The 22,543-nt window shown below is 41.0% G+C and overlaps 1 protein-coding gene across 1 annotated transcript; it reads left to right on the forward strand.

Annotated features, from left to right (window-relative positions):
- The first annotated feature begins 270 nt into the window (after nucleotides 1-270).
- Nucleotides 271-22,188, forward strand: lyn (LYN proto-oncogene, Src family tyrosine kinase). Its single transcript, XM_083928527.1, has 13 exons — nucleotides 271-369; nucleotides 6,520-6,656; nucleotides 8,037-8,079; nucleotides 8,879-8,984; nucleotides 10,072-10,170; nucleotides 10,444-10,547; nucleotides 10,680-10,829; nucleotides 12,798-12,950; nucleotides 16,233-16,415; nucleotides 16,517-16,593; nucleotides 17,805-17,958; nucleotides 19,450-19,581; nucleotides 21,133-22,188. Exons 2-13 carry the CDS (start codon nucleotides 6,525-6,527, stop codon nucleotides 21,333-21,335), a joined length of 1,536 nt encoding a protein of 511 aa, XP_083784653.1. The 5' UTR covers nucleotides 271-369; nucleotides 6,520-6,524; the 3' UTR covers nucleotides 21,336-22,188.
- Nucleotides 22,189-22,543: the final 355 nt, after the last annotated feature.

Raw genomic sequence — 22,543 nt, forward strand, 5'->3', positions numbered from 1 at the left:
GTGTGTGTGTGTGTGTGTGTGTGTGTGTGTGTGTGTGTGTGTGTGTGTGTGTGTGTGTGTGTGTGTGTGTGTGTGTGTGTGTGTGTGTGCGGTGTGTGTTGCTGATTATGCAAATAATCATTAGACAATTGTACCAGGAAGTTTCAGTAAGAAAAAAAAATCCCCCGGCCAGTTTCTCTAAGTTCCTCATTCTGCTCGGTGAGTGTAACAGTCCGTGTCGACCGGCTGACCCTCCTGTAGAGGCAAACACCAGCAGTCTGTCAGTCAATCCGATGAAAAACACAGAAGAAGAAAGCTAAGGACTAAAAACAGAAAACTTCTTCACAGTGGATGAACTGTTTCCTTAACCAGGGAATCACACTGACAGAGGTAAGCACAAATGCATGTGAGGTGTGAACGACATCAGTCAGAGCATCAGGTCATCGTGTGCTATCAGACACGCACACACACACACACACACACACACACACACACACACACACACACACACACACACACACACACACACACACACACACACACACACACACACACACAAACACACACACACACAAAGTTTAAATTGAGATTAATTTGTGGTAAATGTTTAGTGACTAGACTGGGAAATAAACAGTGATTTCTTTTATAAAGTTACTTTAAATAAAGTACATTTCAAAACGATTTCAGTTGTTGGTCAAGGTTTCATACTCAGTATACTATGGGACTTCAAGAACGGTTTTAATATTGTGGTTAAAAGATCTGTAAGTTAAGTTAAGTTAAGTAAGTTAAGTTTGCTTAATTTGATGTTGTTTTAGGTATAACATGCTCTCAGATTTGTCAATTAGTTGCATCAAATTCAGCGGAGGATTATGTCCTCTCCTTTCATTTCCTCACTACTCCAACATTTGGCTCAGTCCATTGCCAAAAGAGGAAGTTTGTATGTTGGTCATAGCAGAACACAGCCAGTGTGTGTGTGTGTGTGTGTGTGTGTGTGTGTGTGTGTGTGTGTGTGTGTGTGTGTGTGTGTGTGTGTGTGTGTGTGTGTGTGGGCCCCTAATCTGTTCAGACCCTCAGTTTCCGGCTGTTTGCTGACTGTTGAGTTAAAAATATACCGGAGGCACTGAACCAATAAAAGCTCCTAACCAGTGACAAACTGCCACACTGTTGGTACAACACCTTTAGATTCACCTGCACAAGCATACATGCTATATCCTCTCAGTTCATTTAGACGAGCCAACAACTGGCCGACCCTCTCTTCTGGTTTTCAGGCGTGTCCTTTTTTTTTGTTTGCCATTGACTTGAGGCTGCTTGAACTTTTTTTTTGACCAAACAAGAGTTAAACAAACTCACGACTGCCTCTGACCTCAATCTGTCATCTCAACTGGGGTCAATAACCACTTTTATTTGCCTGTTATAACTCAGAACTGTATCATAACACTCCTGAGGAACAAAAGTACCATTATGTGGTAGACAAGGGCATGTGTAAAAGTGTGTTGCTGTTGGAGTAGTGTTGATCGTACGTGGCTAGTTTTAAGCTAGTTGTATGGCTCTATAAGGATGGCATTCAGGTGGGTTCACCAATTGAACTTTGATATTCATGTTCCCCTCAGGGTGAATCCTACTGTTACTTTTCCTTTAGTGTCCCCAGCAGGACAGAGTTTTCACTCGTCTCACTGGATGACTTTGGCACAAAATGTAACGTATTCTAATTAAAAGGTTTGTATAATATCTTGCAAATAGTTATGCATAACTATTGTATGATTATTTATATGACATTCTACTAAATGACTGTCTCGACAACTAGGCTAGTGGATGAATTGCCCTGGAATTTGGCGAGACACGTCCCCCTCAGAATGTACTGGAATAACTTTGGAAATCACCTGTCTTTTCATTGTGCCAACATCATGTCCAAATTTCAGTTTGTCTAATTTGATCAGAAACCCATCCCCATCAGCCTCAGCTCAGCTGGGTTTAGTGCTAATTAGCAAGTGTTAGCATACAAACACTTTAAATCAGGGGCCTCCAACTAATCCACTAAAGGATTGGCTGCAGGTTTTCATTCCAACCAAGCAAGAACACACCTGATCCAACAAATATAACTGTGTCGAGTCAGGTGTGTTCTTGCTTGGTTGGAATGAAAACCTGCAGCCCTAGTGGCCCTTTACTGGATCAGTTTGAGACACCTGCTTTAAACTAGGATATAAAAAAATAAAAACTAAGCCATGGTAATCACCCTACCTGCCAATATCAGCATTGTTAGCATTGTCAGAGATAAAATGTTGCATTAGCATAAAGGTCAAAGCACTGTGTGGTCAAACTCAGCCTCAGGGAGCTGCTAGCCTCACTGTAGAACTTTGTTTCCGTCCCCTTGTTAAAAAGATAAGTCCTATTCAGGTCAACCCACTCTAGTTGTATTAGTCCTGGCTTGGCTCTTGTCCCCTGAGTCTATTTGAGGATTTTAAACACTATTGTTTTGCATGCTATTATTTGAACCTGCATCACAAACATAATTGTCATGGAACAAAAGCACAATTGTGCGAACTGCAGAGTGCTATCACAGTGTCTTTTTTAGCTCGGAGGCCAAAAACCAAAAGTTAAAATCTTTATGACAATGGATTGTAAACACTGCCTGGTTGTTCCTTCATTGGCGATTCCTCTTCACCTCTGGTATATGACCTATTTACTGTGAGATCCATTGTTTACTTGCTGACTTCTGCTCTAGGTTTCCAGTTGTTTAGAACATTTGCTGGCCCACAGGACGAGCCAAGCGTGCTGCCCGTCTCTGTTTGTGTTCAGTCATGCACTTCAGTTTCCTGGAGAAGCAGCAACAGTGTTGTTGTTTTTTTTCTGTTAAAAATGCAGGTGTTCGTTCATGTCCGACACGTACGCTTACGTCTGCTGCTGCGATGCAGTTTACCTAATCTTATCTTAAATCTGCACCTCGTTGTTTAGTTATGCTCCTTCGGCCAGAATCTCCTTGAAACCGTTGTGACAACTGTGATTCAACGTATCATTAAGTCAATACTCATATCACACGGCAAACATCGTTCCAGCACATATTCAAATATCAAGGTCGTGTATCAACGTGCTAATCCATGCTATCTGTATGTGTGTGTTATCTCTGTTTTATCCTTTTTCATATCCTAATGTATGTGGACGAGAACATCCCGGCTCTGTTTTGATAGAAACCTACGTGTATTATGACTGACATCTTAACACATTTAACAATCCACTGCAAGCCCTTTATGTTATATAGAAGTGGAATACTCAACTGGACTCAAGCCTCGTAAGTTAAACATCTGCAATTAAGTTGATGATTCACACACACACACACACACACACACACACACACACACACACACACACACACACACACACACACACACACACACACACACACACACACACACACACACACACACACACACACACACACACACACACACACACACACACAAGCTGAGGTAAACGTAAAAAGCACAAAAAACACCAGAGTTTGAAGTGAGATCTCTCTCTCTCTCTCTCTCTCTCTCTCTCTCTCTCTCTCTCTCTCTCTCTCTCTCTCTCTCCCTCTCCCTCATGACCTGTGATTGGTCATTGTCTCCCGCAATGAGCGTGATTTTCTCTCCGCTGACACAATATGATGAAAGATTATTATGAATTTGTTTCCCAGCATCGCCAAAGACAAATTGCCTACCCCGGGTTTAAACATGAGATGAACAATGAGGAAGCAAAGGCTTTACTGTAAACCCACATCAGAATGTTGTCATGTCAAGTTTATTTATATGGCACAATTCAACAGCAAGGCAATTCAAAATGCTAGATGAATACAGTTGAATTTAATGAAGCTGAAAAAGTGGTTAACTATTCTCTAATGGGTCCAAAGTTTGAATTTGCCAGAAACACAAACACTTGTGCTGGAGGGGAACTTTGACATAAATCTGTTTTTACTCTCTGTGTGCATTGTAGCTTCCTTATCACATTTCCTTATGGTTATAAAAACCACATTGAAATGAGGGTGATTAGCAAAATATGCACTTCAGCAAGGTACGTCTGTGGGTGTGAGCGTCCCTAACACTACAACACAGCAGGTGACACGTTCCAATGTCACCTGCTGTGTTGTAGTTCTTATAGTCGTGCTTTAAAAGTTACTGCACACTGCTAGAGTTGAAGTGCTTATCTTCACTGCAAACCTACACTGCCATTAGACTCAAATTGCTCACGTGGCTAAAAAAAAAAAAAACAATACTACAATTAGAATTATTATTTTATTAATCCCGCTAGGGGAAATTTAATTTTTTCACTCTGTTATTATTCAGGTTACACAGACACAGGCCGAAATACACACACACATGCACAATGAGGACCTATATACATGCAATTAATGGAGAGATGTAAGAGCGAGGGGGCTGCCAATGGATCGGCGCCGCAGTTGGGGGTTCGGTGCTTTGCTCAACAGCACCTCGGCAGTGCCAGGAGATGAACTGGCACCTCTCCAGCAAACAGTCCACACTCTATTCATGGTCCACACAGGGACTCGAACCGGCTACGCTTCCCAGCCAAGTCACCTATGGACTGAGCTACTACCGCCCCAATACTGTCCCAAACAGTCCATTGTCAAAAAGGCTACAGACACTTAGGTATATTTTAAAACTATGTTGTCATTATCTACAACACCTCACTTAAATACTATTTGTAACACAGGAGGCATCTGTAGAGGTTGAAGAAGGTGGAGTGGTCATTTGGTTGTATTTGTACCCATCTGTGTGTACAAATGTTATCCTGTGTCAGTGTTTGTGGACTCCCTGCTCAATAAATATTGTTTACTCTTCGGTTTCTGTACCAGCTAATTGCTGCCTGGATTATGATCACTGGAAATGGTTATTTATCCCAATCTAGAAAAACAACATGACAACCAGTCACACCTACGGGCAATTTAGAATCACCAATTAGGCTAATCCGCATGTGTTTTTGGACTGTGGGAGGAAATGTTGTTTCTAACTGCGGATGAATGATATTTTTAGAAAGCAACGTTGACTTTCTTGTTTTCTGTGTGCTGGAATTTACTTTTGATAGGATTTCACTGCCACACTCCATATCTTTAAAGACCAGCTTGCACATTTCTATGAATGTATCTGTATTTCTGTGTTTTTAGAACAAGACAGCCATGTCTCCAGCAAAATACGTTCCCATACAACGAAACTGCTTTGTCAATTACGTTTCTAGGGGAAAATGAAATGTAATTTCCCAGATTCCGTTTGTTTTTGATGTGTCACAAATACATTTCCTATCAAAGATTAGGAGGAGGTTGGGTGGATGGATTGGTCAAAGAAAACAAACACAGGACTGCTGTTTGTGTCCCGTATGAAACCAAAGTTCAACATTCATTTATTTTAACTGATGCACAGAAGTTGACTTCTGTAACATAACAGCCAAAATACATGGGGCCCAGATGCGCTGCATCACGTAGGCGGGGCACGGCCGGGTCCTCCAGTAGCCTGTGGTTCCTGGCAGCTTCACTCAGTGCATATTAACTTTTGACAAGTGATACTGTAGCTGGGTCTGCAGGGTTTGGAAGTTTAAGCTACCTAATACTGAAGTTATGCGATTTTTTGTAATGTAAAATGTAAAAACACCCACAAGGCTGCTCTGCTGCATCACATTGCCTCTGGTACAATGAGGTATTTATTTGAACCACTTTTAAACAGATTGTACTCTTTTATTAACACAGCTTCATGTTTCTTTTCATTGTTGAAGGGATGTAAATGTACTTTGGCTGTTACTTACATCATAAGTTAACTTAAATACGTAGCTTAAGTAAGGTAAAAAACGTAACAAACGTAACAAACATACTTATTTTAAACCAAACCATCATCTTTTCCTCACCAAGTAACTTTTATTCAATACACATTACACATGTAAAACTGTAAGAGTGTTTCACAACATGCGTCTGTCTCTGGGACAAGGACCTACGTAAACAAATGTATTCTGGGAGAAAATCAGTTTCCCCTCAAAGCTTGATTGAGAATGTAGTTTAATTGTATGGGAACATTATTTTGTAAGATGCTGGGTCACGGCTGTCAGTACCCAATAGACTGTATCTTACAGGCTCTATTTACTCCTTATATATTATACCTGATGATGGAAGCACTTACAAAACTGTAGCAAAAAAACACTAATTTGGACCTACAAATGTATTGTTGCCTCTGGATCAGGAGGTGACTTTGGGCTTATAAGATACAGAGCAGACTGATTTATACAGCATGTCAATCTGCTAAGATAATACCATATGTCTGATACCTTGTAGGCTACACCTGCTGCTGCTTGTTAGTCTCTAAGTATAAATGGGCATTTCCTCTTTCACTTTTTTAGATACCAAGTGATGAAAAAGGGAAAAATGTATTTTTACATACAAGAGCTGAAAAAAGGTCACAGGTGTTTGATACCAAACATTTTAAATTGTTGTTTGTACTGCCAGCTCTAAATGGTAAATATGTTACAGCCCAGTTCACTCTTCCCTTTTCTACCTTCCTCCTGCAGGCAGTATGGGCTGTATGAAGTCTACGCTGAGCGGGGGTCTGAGCGGGGGTGTGGAGGGGAAGAGCGGCGAGCAGACTGTACGTACCGACCACACGCACTATGTCAGAGACCCCACCTCCAATACAAAAAACAACATAGTAAGTAGTCAGACAGCCGGGCTGAGCAACACCGGGATTTCTTAGTTACAGACAATAAGACACTGATTTCTGCTCTCTGAGGTAGTTAAAGAAAAGTGCTGTGGTGCTGATTTTAGCCCAAGGAGAAGAATCAAAGAAAAGTCACAGCAGCAAAAATCATGCATTTTATGGTTTTTAATGTGCACTGGTGAATTAGAGTTTTTCTCAGTCGCTTTGGCTCCTTTCTACAATTTGCACGATAATCACTTGCACATCAAAACTGATGAGTTGAATGTCAGTTAAATTATCTTCACAACACATTTTAAAAAGTTATATGTATATTCAATAAATCTATGACATGTTTGTGTGTGTGAGGAGGTCCATTTGTTTTTGGTTTTTACTGAACTACTGCAGGTTTTTTTATCGTTGCATTTAGTTTTTTTGGCATGAATGTCACTGTGGCACGGACAAAATTAACTGTAAACATACAAATGTGCGTAGTGTGCACAGTATTGACATTTCCTGGTAAACTTTAACCTACTATTGAAACCCGGACCTAAAAAAGCTCAGTGCGATACTCATTCATCTCATCTCATCTTCAATCTGTTATCCGGGGTCGGGTCGCGGGGGCAGCAGCTCTAGCAGGGGACCCCAAACTTCCCTTTCCTGGGCCACATTAACCAGCTCTAACTGGGGGATCCTGAGGCGTTCCCAGGCCAGTGTGGAGATATAATCTCTCCACCTAGTCCTGGGTCTTCCCCAATGGCCTCCTCCCAGCCAGACTAAACTGACATTCTTGTATAGTACAGTAAGCGGTCAGTGTCAACAAGAAGTAGAACAAAACAGAGATTTGTATAAAAGAAACATTTCCAGGTGAAAAAGCGCGTAAACATTTTAATGAAAAAACTCCTTTTGGTGGCATTTGCCAATTTACTGACACAATACGTGGGTTTTTAAAGAAATGTTTTGGGTGAATTACAACTTTTACCAGACATGCAGCCGAGCTGTGATGTCACATTAAACAGTTGAGACACTTTCAGCTCAGAGAATGTTGAGACGTTTCAAAAAACCAGCCAAAGCGAATAAGAAAAACAGTAAAAACTGAAAAGAAAAGGAAAAATGTCAAGAAAGCGAAATTCTTTACTTCTGAAGAGAGTATTTTTAAAGACTCTTTCGTAATGATTCGGAAAAATAGTGACTCAGATATTTCCTAATGGACAGAACGTCCCTGTCGTACACGATTACGTCAGAAGGAAATTAACAGATTGGGAAAGTCTGTAGTCTAGGAGTGATACTGTCGAATAGCTAGATAGATAAATGAAGCTTTTTTTGTTAGAAGCGGTTGATAATATAACATTCACATTGTTTCTGGTCCTGAAAACCCTTGGTCTGTCGTTGCAGAATAACTCCCTGTTACCTGGTCAGGTGTTCCAAAAGATGGAAGGTATGCCGATTCTCCCAACACATAACTGCAATATGCTCATTCTGAAACATGGCAAAAGTTAATCCAAGGGTTCAGAGTAAGGTTCTCACAGTCTCGAATAGCTGTTGGTGTATAAATTGTCAGAAAATGGTGATCAGTGTCATATATTAAAGTGGATCAGTGTTTCCCAAAGCCTTGGTCTCTGATCTTATCTTAACCTCTTATCCGGGGCCGGGTCGCGGGGGCAGCAGCTCTAGCAGGGGACCCCAAACTTCCCTTTCCCGGGCCACATTAACCAGCTCTAACTGGGGGATCCCGAGGCGTTCCCAGGCCAGTGTGGAGATATAATCTCTCCACCTGGTCCTGGGTCTTCCCCGAGGCCTCCTCCCAGCTGAACGTGCCAGGAACACCTCCCTAGGGTGGCTCCCAGGGAGCATCCTTACTAGATTCCAAAACCACCTTTCAACGCAAAGGAGCAGCGGCTCCACTCCGAGCTCCTCACGGATGGCTGAACTTCTCACCCTATCTCTAAGGGAGACTCCAGCCACCCTCCTGAGAAAACCCATTTCGGCCGCTTGTACCCGCGCCCTCTTTCTTTCGGTCATGTGACGTCCTTAAATGTCTTGTTTTGTCCACACCTCAAAGATATTCAGTTTTCAAAATAATAAGTAAATTATTAAAAGACTTGACATGTTTTGTAAACTTTGTCTGGTGTGAATGCTTGCCCTGCTCATGACACATGTTGCAGTATTAAAAAAAGCTGTGGGGCGATTAATTTACAGTATCTAACGTGACGTTATCTCTTTGTTTCCTCTCTCAGAGCAAAAGGGGGTTGGTAAAATAGTGGTCGGCCTTTACCCGTATGGAGCCATACATGCCGACGACTTAGGATTCAAGAAAGGAGAAAAGATGAAAATCCTAGAGGAGTGAGTGTCTGCTATTGATTGTAAACTGATTCAACTTTGAGAAATTGTATTTATCATTTATATACTTGCATCATGAAAGGCAAGAACCGAACGATGAATGTTTATACAAGCTGCAAAAATAGAGCACTGTTTCAGCTACAGACCACAGGATCACAAGATCACCTCACCAACCCCGACAGACCCACTGGACCGTCTGTTGTTACAGACTCTTGCGTCACTAAAACAAACGTTCAAACTCACAGAGCATACTTTAAATTCTGGTGAAGATCCAAACGTTTGATGATTCCGACAGGAAGTACTTATTACTGTAAATGAGGCTTCAGACATGAGACTGATTTCAATTTGATGCAGTGGTGCATCTGTTAAAAACAACACAGGTCCTCTCACTGTAAGCTTCATAAACATTGCAATGAAGTGTTAGAACAAGCTGATGAATGGATATGTGACATTTTTTTTTAGATAGATGGTTCAAATATGTGAAATATTTCACCACTATTTCTTCACCACCGCAGAGCTTTTTTTCACAGTACTGAAGCTGTTAATCATGCTCTCTTCAAAGCCGCCAGACTTCATTGGCAAAAACAGTCATTTTACCATTCACGGGAAACAGGTTACTGGTTTACCACTGCCTCGATCGGTTTGTTTGTGTTGTTGCATGACTTTGGTGAATCTGAACTAATTAGAACACATTCTAAAGATAACCTAGCAATTCATTATTTCCAATTGTTTTGATGCCTAAACGTAACTGTCACAGTCATGTGCCGTTTGCCATTTCACATCACTAAATGGAAAGGCATATTTCTTAAGATATATACGCAACCAATAAATTGCTTAAATACATGTGCTACTACCCATGCTGCCCCATCCACAGAAGTACATTGTCCGACCGCTATCTACTGTAGGTAACACTCTGACTATAGATAAGTACCTCATACAACCCCACTTGAATAAATCTGAACTTAAAGATGGAACATAATGGTGAAATCAGGGTCCAAGAGGCTGGTCATGCACTTTAGGAGGTCTTACACAAGATATAATAATAAATAATGTGAATAATTGCGCTAAAATAGATTGACATTTCCTGCAGACATGGGGAGTGGTGGAAAGCAAAGTCACTGACAACCAACAAAGAAGGATTCATCCCGTGCAATTATGTTGCTCAAGCTGACACCATGGAAACAGAAGAGTGAGTAGCTGCATCTTAAATAAGGAATTACTTGTTCTCAGTAAACTGATTTTGAAAAATGTTGTTTGATTTGACAAACATGTTGTTTGTTGATGAAAATTCACGTTGCAATGTGAATTATTATTAATAATAATTATTAATTTCAATCCCACCGATCAGAAAAGTAGGATTTATGAGCTTTAAAAAACCTGGGGCGCCATTTGTAAAAATGGTTGTAAAGTTAATAAGAATGTGTCCATTTTGTATATTCAGTGCATCTGTTGTTCGCTGCAGGTGGTTTTTCAAGGACATCACAAGAAAGGATGCAGAGAGGCAGTTGCTGGCACCTGCAAACAAACCGGGCTCTTATCTTATCAGGGAGAGTGAAACATCAAAAGGTATAGAAGTCACCACAGTCCTGAGAGACCCAGATACGCTCCCAAGCATTGCTCACTTTCAATATACTGAGTTTCCCCTGCCTCGTTTTGAATCACTCGTCACTCTCTTTTACCTGCTGATTTTTTCAACAGGAAGTTACTCATTGTCCATCAGAGACGTGGACGCCCAGGGGACGGATTCGGTCAAACACTATAAGATCAGGATGATGGATAATGGCGGCTACTACATCTCCCCTAAAATCTCCTTCGGTGACATTGGCAGCATGATCAAACATTACCACAGTGAGTACAGCACTGATGGAGCTGCTTAATATCTTTTATTCAACAGTGGTCATCCTTCCCCTAAAGGAAGAGGGAGAAGTATTCTCAGCTTGTGGAGGATTGCCGGAGCAATGGGTGGCGAGCAATATGTCAACCGAACGAAGTGGGATGTCGAGGGTTTGTGGGCCAATCTCTCTGCAGGGCCTACAGAATGCTTGGCATCACTGGGGCCAGCCAGTGAAGGGCCATCAAGTTGGCCACTGATGCTGCAGAAGTGGCATCAAGGTGGCTGTGGATCAGGAGGGGAGAGGCGTAGCATGTAGGGCAGGAGCACTACCTGGACACAAGCTAGGACTTGATCACCCCGGCTGGGTTGCCTAGGGGAGGGGGTCTGATTATTGAAAGACCCGAAACCCCCTACAATCCTAGGTTACATCACTGATGATGTGTCCAGGTGCACCAGATGGTGTATCTAAAATCCCCTATAGTATGTTTGGTATCACTTGTTGATTTATTTTTATATATATTTTAAGGACAGACAAGTGTTCATGGATCTTTATGTCTGGATACTATTGAGGTTTAGATAATTTTGGAGTTGGACCGAATTTCAAATTTGCCGGGCGTTGTTTGCCGGGCGTTGTTTGCCTTGCAGCGACCAACTGTACAGTGTTGTATGATTGTGTCAGAAGTTGTGATTACTTTGAACTGTTGCTATAATGTTACAGACCTCCACCAGCTCAGATAAACAAACTTCTACCTGCCTCAGAGCTTTAAAAGAAGAATGCTCAGCAGTGGGACGACGGGCGGTTTTATTTTCTCTTTTACACAAACAGTGTGATTATCAGGTCATGGCTTGATGACCGGACCGTTAAGTGTGAGCATATAAATTTTGATTTCATTTCTTTACATCGCAGACAATTTACTCGTAAAGCGTGAGTCAGAATTAAACAACACGATTTCCAAAACTGTGCAGTGTGTGACCAGCTTTACACAATTAACTTCAAAATGTAACTCTATGTGCAAACATCCAAGTTGGTATCCAACTCTTGGTTGGTAACATTAGATGTGCATCAAACCACTTTAATAGCGTGACTTTCATACTAGGCTAACTTAAAGGGATACCTACCCATTTTAATCCAGGTCTGTGTTATGGCAATGTTGGCACTGTCTTCGGATGAACAGTGTTTGGTCAGTCTCTGTAGTAGAAGTCCCAGAGGACCATTAATATGCAATAATAACAAGTGAAATTGTGCAGTACATGTCAATATACTCACTATTTTCTATCGTGTAACTCTGGAGCCCCTGTGGTGGCGGCCATTGACCCCTGCTGACCTACACACCAAAAATAAACAGTTTCATGACAACACATATTAAATATTCAATTAAGTCAATTAATTTACAATTATTTTTAGAAAATATTAGCCATTTAACGTTAGTCAATAATGAATGTAGTTAATTAAATCTGTAATCTGACAGCACACATTACATTTTGTACTTCTATAGACATTTTCAAAGTTCTAAACATTAACATTATAAATGTGTCCAAGTTTGATTCCTGTTGCAGTAAATGTGAAGGACATCAGCTGACAGGAAGTTAGATGCTGTTGCCTAGCAATAGAATTCCATAAAAAAAAGGTCTATGCAATCATTTCAGCGTACACGTTAAATACAGAAACAACATTTTAAACATATTAATTTACCCATTTGGAAAACAGTAAATATAACAACCATAGAAACAACAAATGAACCATTTGGAAACATGGAAGGAACAGCTCACTACTTCCTGTTATTGTTTTGCACTTCACGTTTTATCTTGCGGTATTTCATCCGAAGCGCTTTCTCAATCATTAGGGATATTCAGAACGGTACACCGGGCTACACCATAGCTTTAGTATTGAAGAAAACTGAACTTTAAAGCGTGTGTGTGTGTGCGTGTGTGTGTGTGCGTGTCTGTGTCTGTGTGTGTGTGTGCGCGCGTGTAACTTCCAGACAAACCGGACGGCCTGTGTCGTAAACTGGACCGCGCATGCGTGAAACCCAAAGCGCAGAAGCCGTGGGATAAAGATGCGTGGGAGATTTCCAAAGATTCAGTTAAGATGGTGAAGAAACTCGGAGCAGGGCAGTTTGGAGAAGTCTGGATGGGTGAGTAAAATAAAATAAAATAAAATAAAAAACTTCAGGTTAAGGTTCAGTTTGACATTGTGTCTGAGTCAGATCCCACTGATACTGTGTCTTTGCACGGCTGTCTGAGGATTTGTAATTATTTTGTCTAATTTCTGTGAATTTATTGTTGCAGAAGTGGACAGCAGCAGCCGATAGGGAAGTTCCATTTCCCCCTAATTAAAACAAAAATGACTTCCTGCTTTTGTTACCCATTAGGTGGATTACATAGTTTATGGTCTGAACTCACTGCTTTCTCTGAAAACATGCTCAAATAATTCCATGCAGTGGGTGCACTCAGGTGTGCATCAGTGTTTTAACTCATCTACTGTATGTAAGTGTGCGTCAGAAGTTTGGGAGTGATCACACACACACACACACACACACACACACACACACACACACACACACACACACAAACACACACACACACACACACACACACACATACACACACACACACACACACACACACACAAGGCTAACTACGTTATATTGCACAGTTTTATGTGCAAACTTTGCTTTAGCCAGATACTTATTTATGTTACAGGGACTAAAGATGCTGTCAGGTTTATTATCTGTTTAAAAATTATGCTCCTATTAATGTTGTCCTTTAAAGGCTTATACAACTGCAATTTATTTTTAAATAAGATGGAAGTATATGACAACACAGTGGTAAAAAAGAGTTAGAGTCGTCCTCCATTTGAGAGATCGGCAGTTGGAACCCCAGCTGCCCCGGTCCACATGTTGAAGTGTCCTTGGGCAAGATACTGAACCCCGAATTGCTCCCCGCTGCGCATGGGTCTGTAAATGTGTTGTGAATTGTTAGATTAGATTAGATGGTATGAAGATGTCCACTACCATCTATATAAGTACAAGTCCATTACCATTTATGTTCTCTTGTGTGAGTGGGTACTGATGGGGAAGTTGAAATCCTGGTCTCAGGTTACTGCTTTATTTGTGTGGTGATATAACATGAAATACACTGGGAACTAGTGAAAAAATATGAAATAAATAGGGGTTATCATTGTTAAAAGGATCTCTTCAGCTACTGTAAACACAAGATGGCATGTGAAAAGCTCTCACTGTGTTTGGCTACTGTAGAAACCCGGCGGGCTCCGTGGAAGACGACCCACCCCATCCCTGCGTTGAAATACCGATGCTACTATTAGTATGCCAGAAAGATTAAAAAAATATTTTATATTTCAGTGTATGTTAAATGCAATATGCCACAAATACCAGGATGTCCGACTACATCCAGCCATGCTTTTCTGGCTTTTCAGACCCATAATTCTTTGCGTAGCATTTGAGCAAGAGGGTCAAAGTTAAAGTCTTTATGTAGTATTGACTTCCAAAAAGTTAGGGGACTTGAAACAAACAGGTTAAAACAAAGAATGGTAAAAATGGAAGAAGTAGAGGTTGAGATATCCTGTCTTTTAGCTCCTATGGGTCAAGCTCTAAAAGCATTGGATCCTAAATTTACCACAATGCAACTCGATATCCTCATATCATCATCCACAAGTACATGTTTAATAACCTAGATGAGGTCGAAGCGCCCCTCAGAACCACAGGTTATACAATTGTTTTTACACACTGGTCATACTCTTCATAGTTAACTGATCTTGATGTATGAAATCAGCGGATTTCCCCCTTTTTAAAGAGTTATTTCTGATATTTGTTCCATTTGCTCCACACAGTTTCACTTCTCACAGCAGCTGGAGAGGGGGACAGAATGGTGCATGGTGACGTGATGGAAACATATATATATATATATATATATATATATATATATATATATATATATATATATATATTTATATATACGTACACTAGCTTTTTCACTTTTCAGTTTCTACTTTCAGATTGTTAAATAAATAGTCACAGTTACCACTCTGGTGTCTGTCCACATAAAGGTGCACCCTGCCATACCAATGGGACAATATACAGCGTGTAAAAACTCGACCAGCTTTTACCCAAATCTGACTCTTCTCTAATTGTTGCTTTTTATTATGAAATACTGGAGACATTAACAGAGTCAGACCTCTAAAACTACTTAAAGCAAACAATGGTGCTTCACTTTAATGAAGTCGCATACACATAGCTTCATAACGGCTGTAAACCATATCTAATGTAGCATGATTCGGTCAGAACCATCACATCCCAGTGTCTCTTTGGAAAGATGGTCGTACCTGAAGAGTTATCGTGCATGTAGCGTGCTGCCTGTGAGTTAGCCAGCTGGCGAGATCGGCAATATTGTGCGACGTGATGCAAACGTGAAAAGCTGCACGTTGTTTGGAAGTATATCTTGAGTTTTTTAAATTCACAGAGCATACCACAAGTTATACCATTCCTCATTAGTCATTTCCACAGCTTAAAAAGCCCTCACTGGCAACTCCACATTTGGATGATACAGTGTCACATAATAGAGGAGTAAGTGTGCTGTACAGAGATATATCTGGGGGGTGCAGAGGGAGAAGGAATAGAGGAATAAAAGACAAGGGGTCTGTGAGTTTTGGATGCTGGTGGAACCAGTTGGATATTCATGAAACTGACACTGAACTAAAAGTGCAGTGATGGGAACAAGCTCTCCTCCCTCTCTCCACACTGTAAGGTCACACAGCGAGTGTCCTAATTCATAACGTGGTGTCAGTGAATCTGGCTGTACCTGTTTTAGACATCATTTCTTTTTTTAGACATCATTTCCTGACCTTGAGTGCAAAACATCCAAACACGACGCTTCCACACAATGAATACACACCTGTGATATTCTCACACATGTCTGGGAAGGGAGGGACATTGGATGCCACTGAATTAGCATAAACACACATTTGTCCATGACGTCAGCTCCTGCTTAACTAAACCTGAGATCAGTTACACACAAAAAACATGATTTAGTTTCGGCTTTTGCATCACTGGTTGTGCTGTCATGTTTTTTCTCAGCTGTTACTGAACCTTCAACAGTAAATATAATGTTACTTCTTTTGATTTGATCAAGCTCGTGTACTCACCACAACAATCACCATGGAATGTTGAGTAATAATACAGTTTACTGACTATATAAGTGTATGTCATGTGTAGATGGTTTTACACATTAGGGTTAGATCAATAACTGTTAGCAGAATAAAAAATGTCTTTATAGCTTGTTTGAAATTGTCCAATCATCATCATAGGGTAGAAGACACTGAAGTCAGCATGTCAAGCAGATGGTTTCCATTTCCCCAAATCTCTCTGACACCCCTCTTCCTACACTCTCTGCCAAATCAGCCTACTACAACAACCTAACGGTGGTGGCGGTGAAGACGCTGAAGCCGGGGACCATGACGGTGGAAGCCTTCATGGAAGAAGCCAACGTCATGAAGACGCTGCAGCACGACAGGCTGGTGCGGCTCTACGCTGTGGTCACCAAGACACCGCCCATCTACATCATCACTGAATATATGTCAAATGGTAAATGAGCAAAACGTCCCGTAGATTAAAATCCCAAATATACAGTTCAGCCGTGTATGCATAGACACAGGCGTCGCTTTATTGTTCTGTCTTGTCTTCAGGCAGCCTGCTAGACTTCTTAAAGAGCGACGCAGGATGCAAACTGCAGCTACCCAAGCTCATCGACTTCGCAGCGCAGGTGATTTTCACACTGACTGCAGTATGCCGCTGTTTTCGCACATCTCAGTGTCTGTTGCCATGATTGTGAAACGGACAGGGCGTCACTGTTTCCATTACTGAACTGAAAGGAGGAACCAAAACCAAAACCGATCACAGTTCCAATAATAAATACAAAATGAATGAATATTTACTTCAGCCTGTGTATTTGCAGTGCAGCACAGCAAAATCTGGCTGAAAATAATGAACAAACTTCAGCTGACATTAAGCATAAGCAGTCACATATTAAGAACAGATCAAAACGGATTCTTAAAACAATTTTAAAAAAAATAAAGCAATTGATTGTACTCATGTGCGTCTAAAGGCACCATCCATGAATGATTACTCTTTCATCAATCGCCAAAACTACCACTCGATAAATGTGCAGGTGATTTGTGATGCCAAGCTGGGGGGGGGCACGATTCTTTTATATATCAAAACAGCTCGGCTCCAGCCCCCCGCGACCCTGACAGAGACAAGCGGTTGAATATGAATGAGTGAATGAATGTGTTGGCGCGCGGCTGCAGGAATGCACTGCAGAGCCAGAGTCATCTCCTCGGTTAGTGGCTACCCTCGATAAATTGCATTAAATCAAACAAGGTATCAGATGATTAACATCTTGGTATGGTTCTTCTAGGTGACAAAGGTTATCCTCTAACCGAATACCTAATAACCCCGCTGGCAAACCCCACTACAGAGCAGGAGCGCAGGTTCAGCAGTGCGCACACATGCACAGGGGCACACGGGTTACAGTGGAGCACTGCTTCGGGTTGACTGCCTCCGTTATTCTTTTCCATACAGTGTTTTTATGGGCCCCTTTTATTCCACTCTTAAGACTGACAAAAAGCACATCTTTATTTTGCTCCATCTCAGATGTCAGGATGCCGATCTGTGTGTCGGAAAAGTTTATTTTCTAACCAGTGTTTCTACTCTCCACGTTTGACCTCAGTGGGCGAGGCCTCCGAACCAGGAATATTTAAGGGCGTAACATGTTAATGACGATCGATCCATACATGTTTGTTGAAAAACACAGTTTCCACAAATAATATGCAATCATATCCTTAGAAGCATTTGACTTTTTATTCTGAGGAGCATTCAGTTCACAGTGAAGGCAGTTCAATAGTGTGAACTGGGTTTTTAGCTGGTTGGTTTGTTTGAGTTTGTTGTCACCATGTTTCCTTTGTGCTGTTGCAGATAGCGGAGGGCATGGCATACATAGAGAAGAAAAATTACATCCACAGAGACCTGAGAGCAGCTAATGTGCTGGTGTCAGAGAGTCTGCTCTGTAAAATAGCAGACTTTGGACTGGCGAGAGTCATAGAGGACGATGAATACTCTGCCAGAGAGGGTAAACTTTGTGTGTGTGTCTTTGTTTGATCAAGAATACATGTGTTTGTGCGTGTCCATCGTTGTCTTGTGTAACGAGAGCTGACTTCCTGACTGGACACATTCAAATAAAAATCCCCTTAGAAGCAGAACTGACGACTTATTTGGGAAGGCTAATGTCACACACACACACACACACACACACACACACACACACACACACACACACACACACACACACACACACACACACACACACACACACACACACACACACACACACACACACACACACACACAAACACACACACACACACACACCTGTGCTGCGTTCCAATAGTGGTTCAACGCTTGTTCACTTCCCCTCAGCACTTGCCCTCGGGGGGAATCCCCACCACCATCTTAAGTGTTGTTCCAATAGTCTGAAAAACTGAAGTAGACTTGGTGAGACCACCAATGGCCACTCCAGGGGTGGATATCACCCACAATGCATTGCAGTTATGCATTTGGTGGAAGAGAGTTCATCTATGTGTAGGCGGCAGTAACAGTAATGGACGTAAAATGTGAGATTGGTCACCACTAAAGAACAATATGCAGAAATAAAGCAACTTTTTGTAATCATCAAAAACCTTCACTATCTAACATGCTTTTCAGTTTTCTATAAATAATAATAATATTATTCGAAGTCCGTATTCTTACATGTGTGGGCTGTTCGCCTGTTTAGCAGATCTCATTGATAGATTCATATTTTACTGAAAAATGACCTGTTGCGGTAAATACTTAGTCTACTTATTTTAGTTTATATATCTATACCTGACTTGTGTGGTTTCTTCTCAACATTATCTGTAAACGCATGGCATAAATGTTATTTTGAATATATCATAACAATAATAATGATGATAATCATGATACAGATCACAAACAGGAGTTTCTCAATCAAAGCTGCGATGCAATCATCCATAGAAAACACCTTCATCTCATTAATAAAAGGTATTTCTCATTATTTGTAAGAAGCAGCACAGGGCTAAACCTGATGATAGTTTGGGCTGAAGTGAGCGAGGGCAGGCGCGTTTCATTTCATCCCCCGCTCCTCTGTCCAATTTCCCTCAGCTCCCCAAGTGGCCTCCGTGTGACGTGTGCTGTTACGTAATGCCGAGGGCTGAGGGTAAGTGAAGGAGGGCACGTTGAACAACTAATGAACCCCAGCTCTGGTCTATTTCCTTTGACACCAGTCTAGTATACAACAACGTAACAGGGAGACAGAGTGAGTGTGTGTGTGTGTGTGTGTGTGTGTGTGTGTGTGTGTGTGTGTGTGTATGTGTGTGTGTCATACGATGAAACCCGACTGATCACCGATCTGATCTGGAACCAGGAGACACTGAAACTACAGTAATTGGAACATTAAAAATAAATGCAAGCACATAAATAGAATATGAACCTCCCGTTACATAGACAGTATGGATGAAGCATCTGGAAATGTGTGGGAGTAACTGTGTGTGTTTCCCGCCAAAAGGAGCCAAATTCCCCATCAAGTGGACCGCTCCAGAGGCCATCAACTACGGCTCCTTCACCATCAAGTCAGACATGTGGTCCTTCGGGGTCCTGCTCTACGAGATCATAACCTACGGGAAAATCCCATACCCAGGTAAACCTTTTAAACATGGACTATGTGATATGGATATGTGTCTTTATTATTATTAATTTCATTATTGCCGTCATTAACTCTCAATGGCATCAATTTCTATGACGCCCTTGTGTATAATGCATCCAGAATCTGCTTATAGCACTGTATACTTATAGTTAGAAGCACTCAAATATGCATTATGTTTCATATGTTTTCATTCACTGTTCGTACATATAACTACCATTACGCACTGCAAATTTGTATGTATTTATTACTGTAAAATTACACCTAGAGCAAAGCAGGAGAACATGTTTAATAACAAGAACATATTATAAAACATTTCATAATGACTGATAATGTCAAGTATCAATACTTCCTAACTGCTGGACGCTCACTGACATATTTTTTGAAAGGATCATAATGTATTATATGGTTGTATAGTGTGTTGTGATTATTATTATAAAGCATGACAAATATTTCTGTATGCTTATCATTTGAGTTATAATGCATTAAGACATGGAGCATGTTACTTCCCAGTTCAGAAGACTGATTTTTAGTATTAAGTAGTGGTAGTGACACTGTAAACACATTATCTGCTAAAGAAAAATACAGGTTTTCTGATTAGATTTTGATGTAGGGTCCCGTTACAAATTCATAACCTCAGGATTGGGTGTCAGCCCAGGCAGGAATGAGGACTCAGATGCGGAGGTTCCCGGGTTACCCTAACCCTAACTGAATTTATTCCTCAACAAGAAGAACGTGGCACAGAGCAAAAAGGCCACAAACAAAAAACAGGAGGAACAAACAAATATCAATGGTCAAAAAACAAAGTACAAAATAAAGTCGCTCCGTCCAGGAGGAAAAAACAATGGATACAAGAAAATTCAAAAGGTTAAACTTACTATGATTAAAACAGGGAATACAAACACCTGAACATGGAAACAAAGAACTCAATGGAATGAACAAGACTGTGGTAAAAAACACTGTATATATTCGACACAAGGTACGAAATAATCTGGCACGGGACAGGGGAGAAGACACAGACTTTATACACATGAGGGAGGGGAAACACAGGTGGAAACAATCAAGGATCAGGGAATGACGTCAGACCGGTGACACAAGAGGAAGGGCAAATGACCTGGAACGAGAGGAGAGTTATCTTTTCAAAATAAAACAGGAAATTCACAAGACAAAAAACCCAAAGACATAACAGACCTGACCGCGGCGTGACACTGGGTAATAAAGCTGGACCTCCCTCTCAACTTATTTGATATTATGCTTTAGAAACTATCGATCAAATTACTACAAACCAGTTTCCCAACATGAATCTGGGGCTTTGGTGGCAGACGTAATCATCTGTGTTTAATTTGAAAACATTTGTTACCATAATGAAACGTAACACCTTGCTCTCAGTGTTGATGTTGTGAAGCGTTACTGCCCTCTGCTGGTGGTTTTATACTACAGATGATTGTATGACCTGTCTGTGAGAACTCATATGTCCAAGCGGATGCTGGCGCCTCTCTCTAAACACTCCTGTATTCACGCCTCCACGTCCACCCATATCATCCTCAGGTATGACCAAAGGAGAGGTGATCTCCACGGTGCAGCGCGGCTACCGGATGCCTCAGCCCGACAGCTGTCCCTCTGAGCTCTACGAGATCATGACGACCTGCTGGAAGCACAAACCCGAAGACAGGCCCACCTTCGAGTACATGCAGAGTGTCCTGGATGACTTCTACACCGCCACGGAGGCACAGTACCAGCAGCAACCGTAGAGAGGGACACTTTCAGCCAAACATGGAGCTATCTTAGATATGTTTCTGTAATATTTTGTAAATATGACACATCCTATACATTTATACACTGTATTTCTTTACTATGTGCTGATGAATATACTTTTTTTGGCTACTCAAAATGCCATCTGTGGGGACAAATGCTATATTTTCTGCAGTTTAATTAAAGTAAAACAGACGAACATTCAATAACACAATAAATCCTGTTATTTTGACACTAGAATCCGGCCTCGGCATTTCAATATTTCAACCAAATAAATTTAAATATATGTTTGCATACAGAGGGACTGAACAAACAGCTGACATTATACAAATAGTTTGCAAAGTCATGTAAATAATGTGTCAAAATAGAACAATGGACATATAGGAATAACTGTTAAAGCTACACTTGGTCACCTTTTCATCATGAGCAAACATTTAGCGATCAAATCTTTGACTTCTAAATGATAATGCGTCATGTTATTGGCATTATTTCAATAACTGAATTGTTTTTTGACCATGTGTAATCACAGAACTTAAGGTCCGGCTCCTGTGCTGTGTGTAGTGGTGGCCTTTTTCAAGTGTGTGAAGAGCAGCATTAAATATTGTGATGTTCCATAATAAAATTTCATAGTTAACGAGGGTTATAGAGCAAATCATGCTCTACAAAACATATACTGTATACATACAAGCTTATGACTATCCGTTTTATATGAATCATGATTCATGGTTATCTCATAAGCTGCTCTAACAATAGGATCCCTATTTACAGAAAGAAAAATGCTGTTAATTAACATTTGTTTTACATGTTTCCGTTTGCTGTTTCATTGACCAGTGAAGGGTTGATTGCCTTTAAGTCCACTTCATATTGAAGTGCTGTAGCTTCTCCATTTTTTCTTTGTATGTTTGTTTCAGTGGGTAAATGTGGAATGTCTGTATGATTTCATCATTTCAAATATATTGTTTAATAAACGTGTAATCTGGATTTTACATTTGATTATTTGCTCTTGGGTAAAACCTTCAATATAGGGGGACACGGTGATGTGGTGGTTAGCACTGTCGCTGTCACTGTCACTGTTTGAATCCCGGCTGGGGCCCTTCTGTATGGAGTTTGCATGTTCTCCCCTTGTCTGCGTGGATTCTCCGGGTCCTCCGGTTTCCTCCCACAGTCCAAAGACGTGCACGTGTTCGGTTCATTGAAGACTCTAAAT

Source organism: Echiichthys vipera (genome assembly GCF_963691815.1).
Source record: "Echiichthys vipera genome assembly, chromosome: 15".
Lineage (NCBI taxonomy): Eukaryota > Metazoa > Chordata > Actinopteri > Perciformes > Trachinidae > Echiichthys > Echiichthys vipera.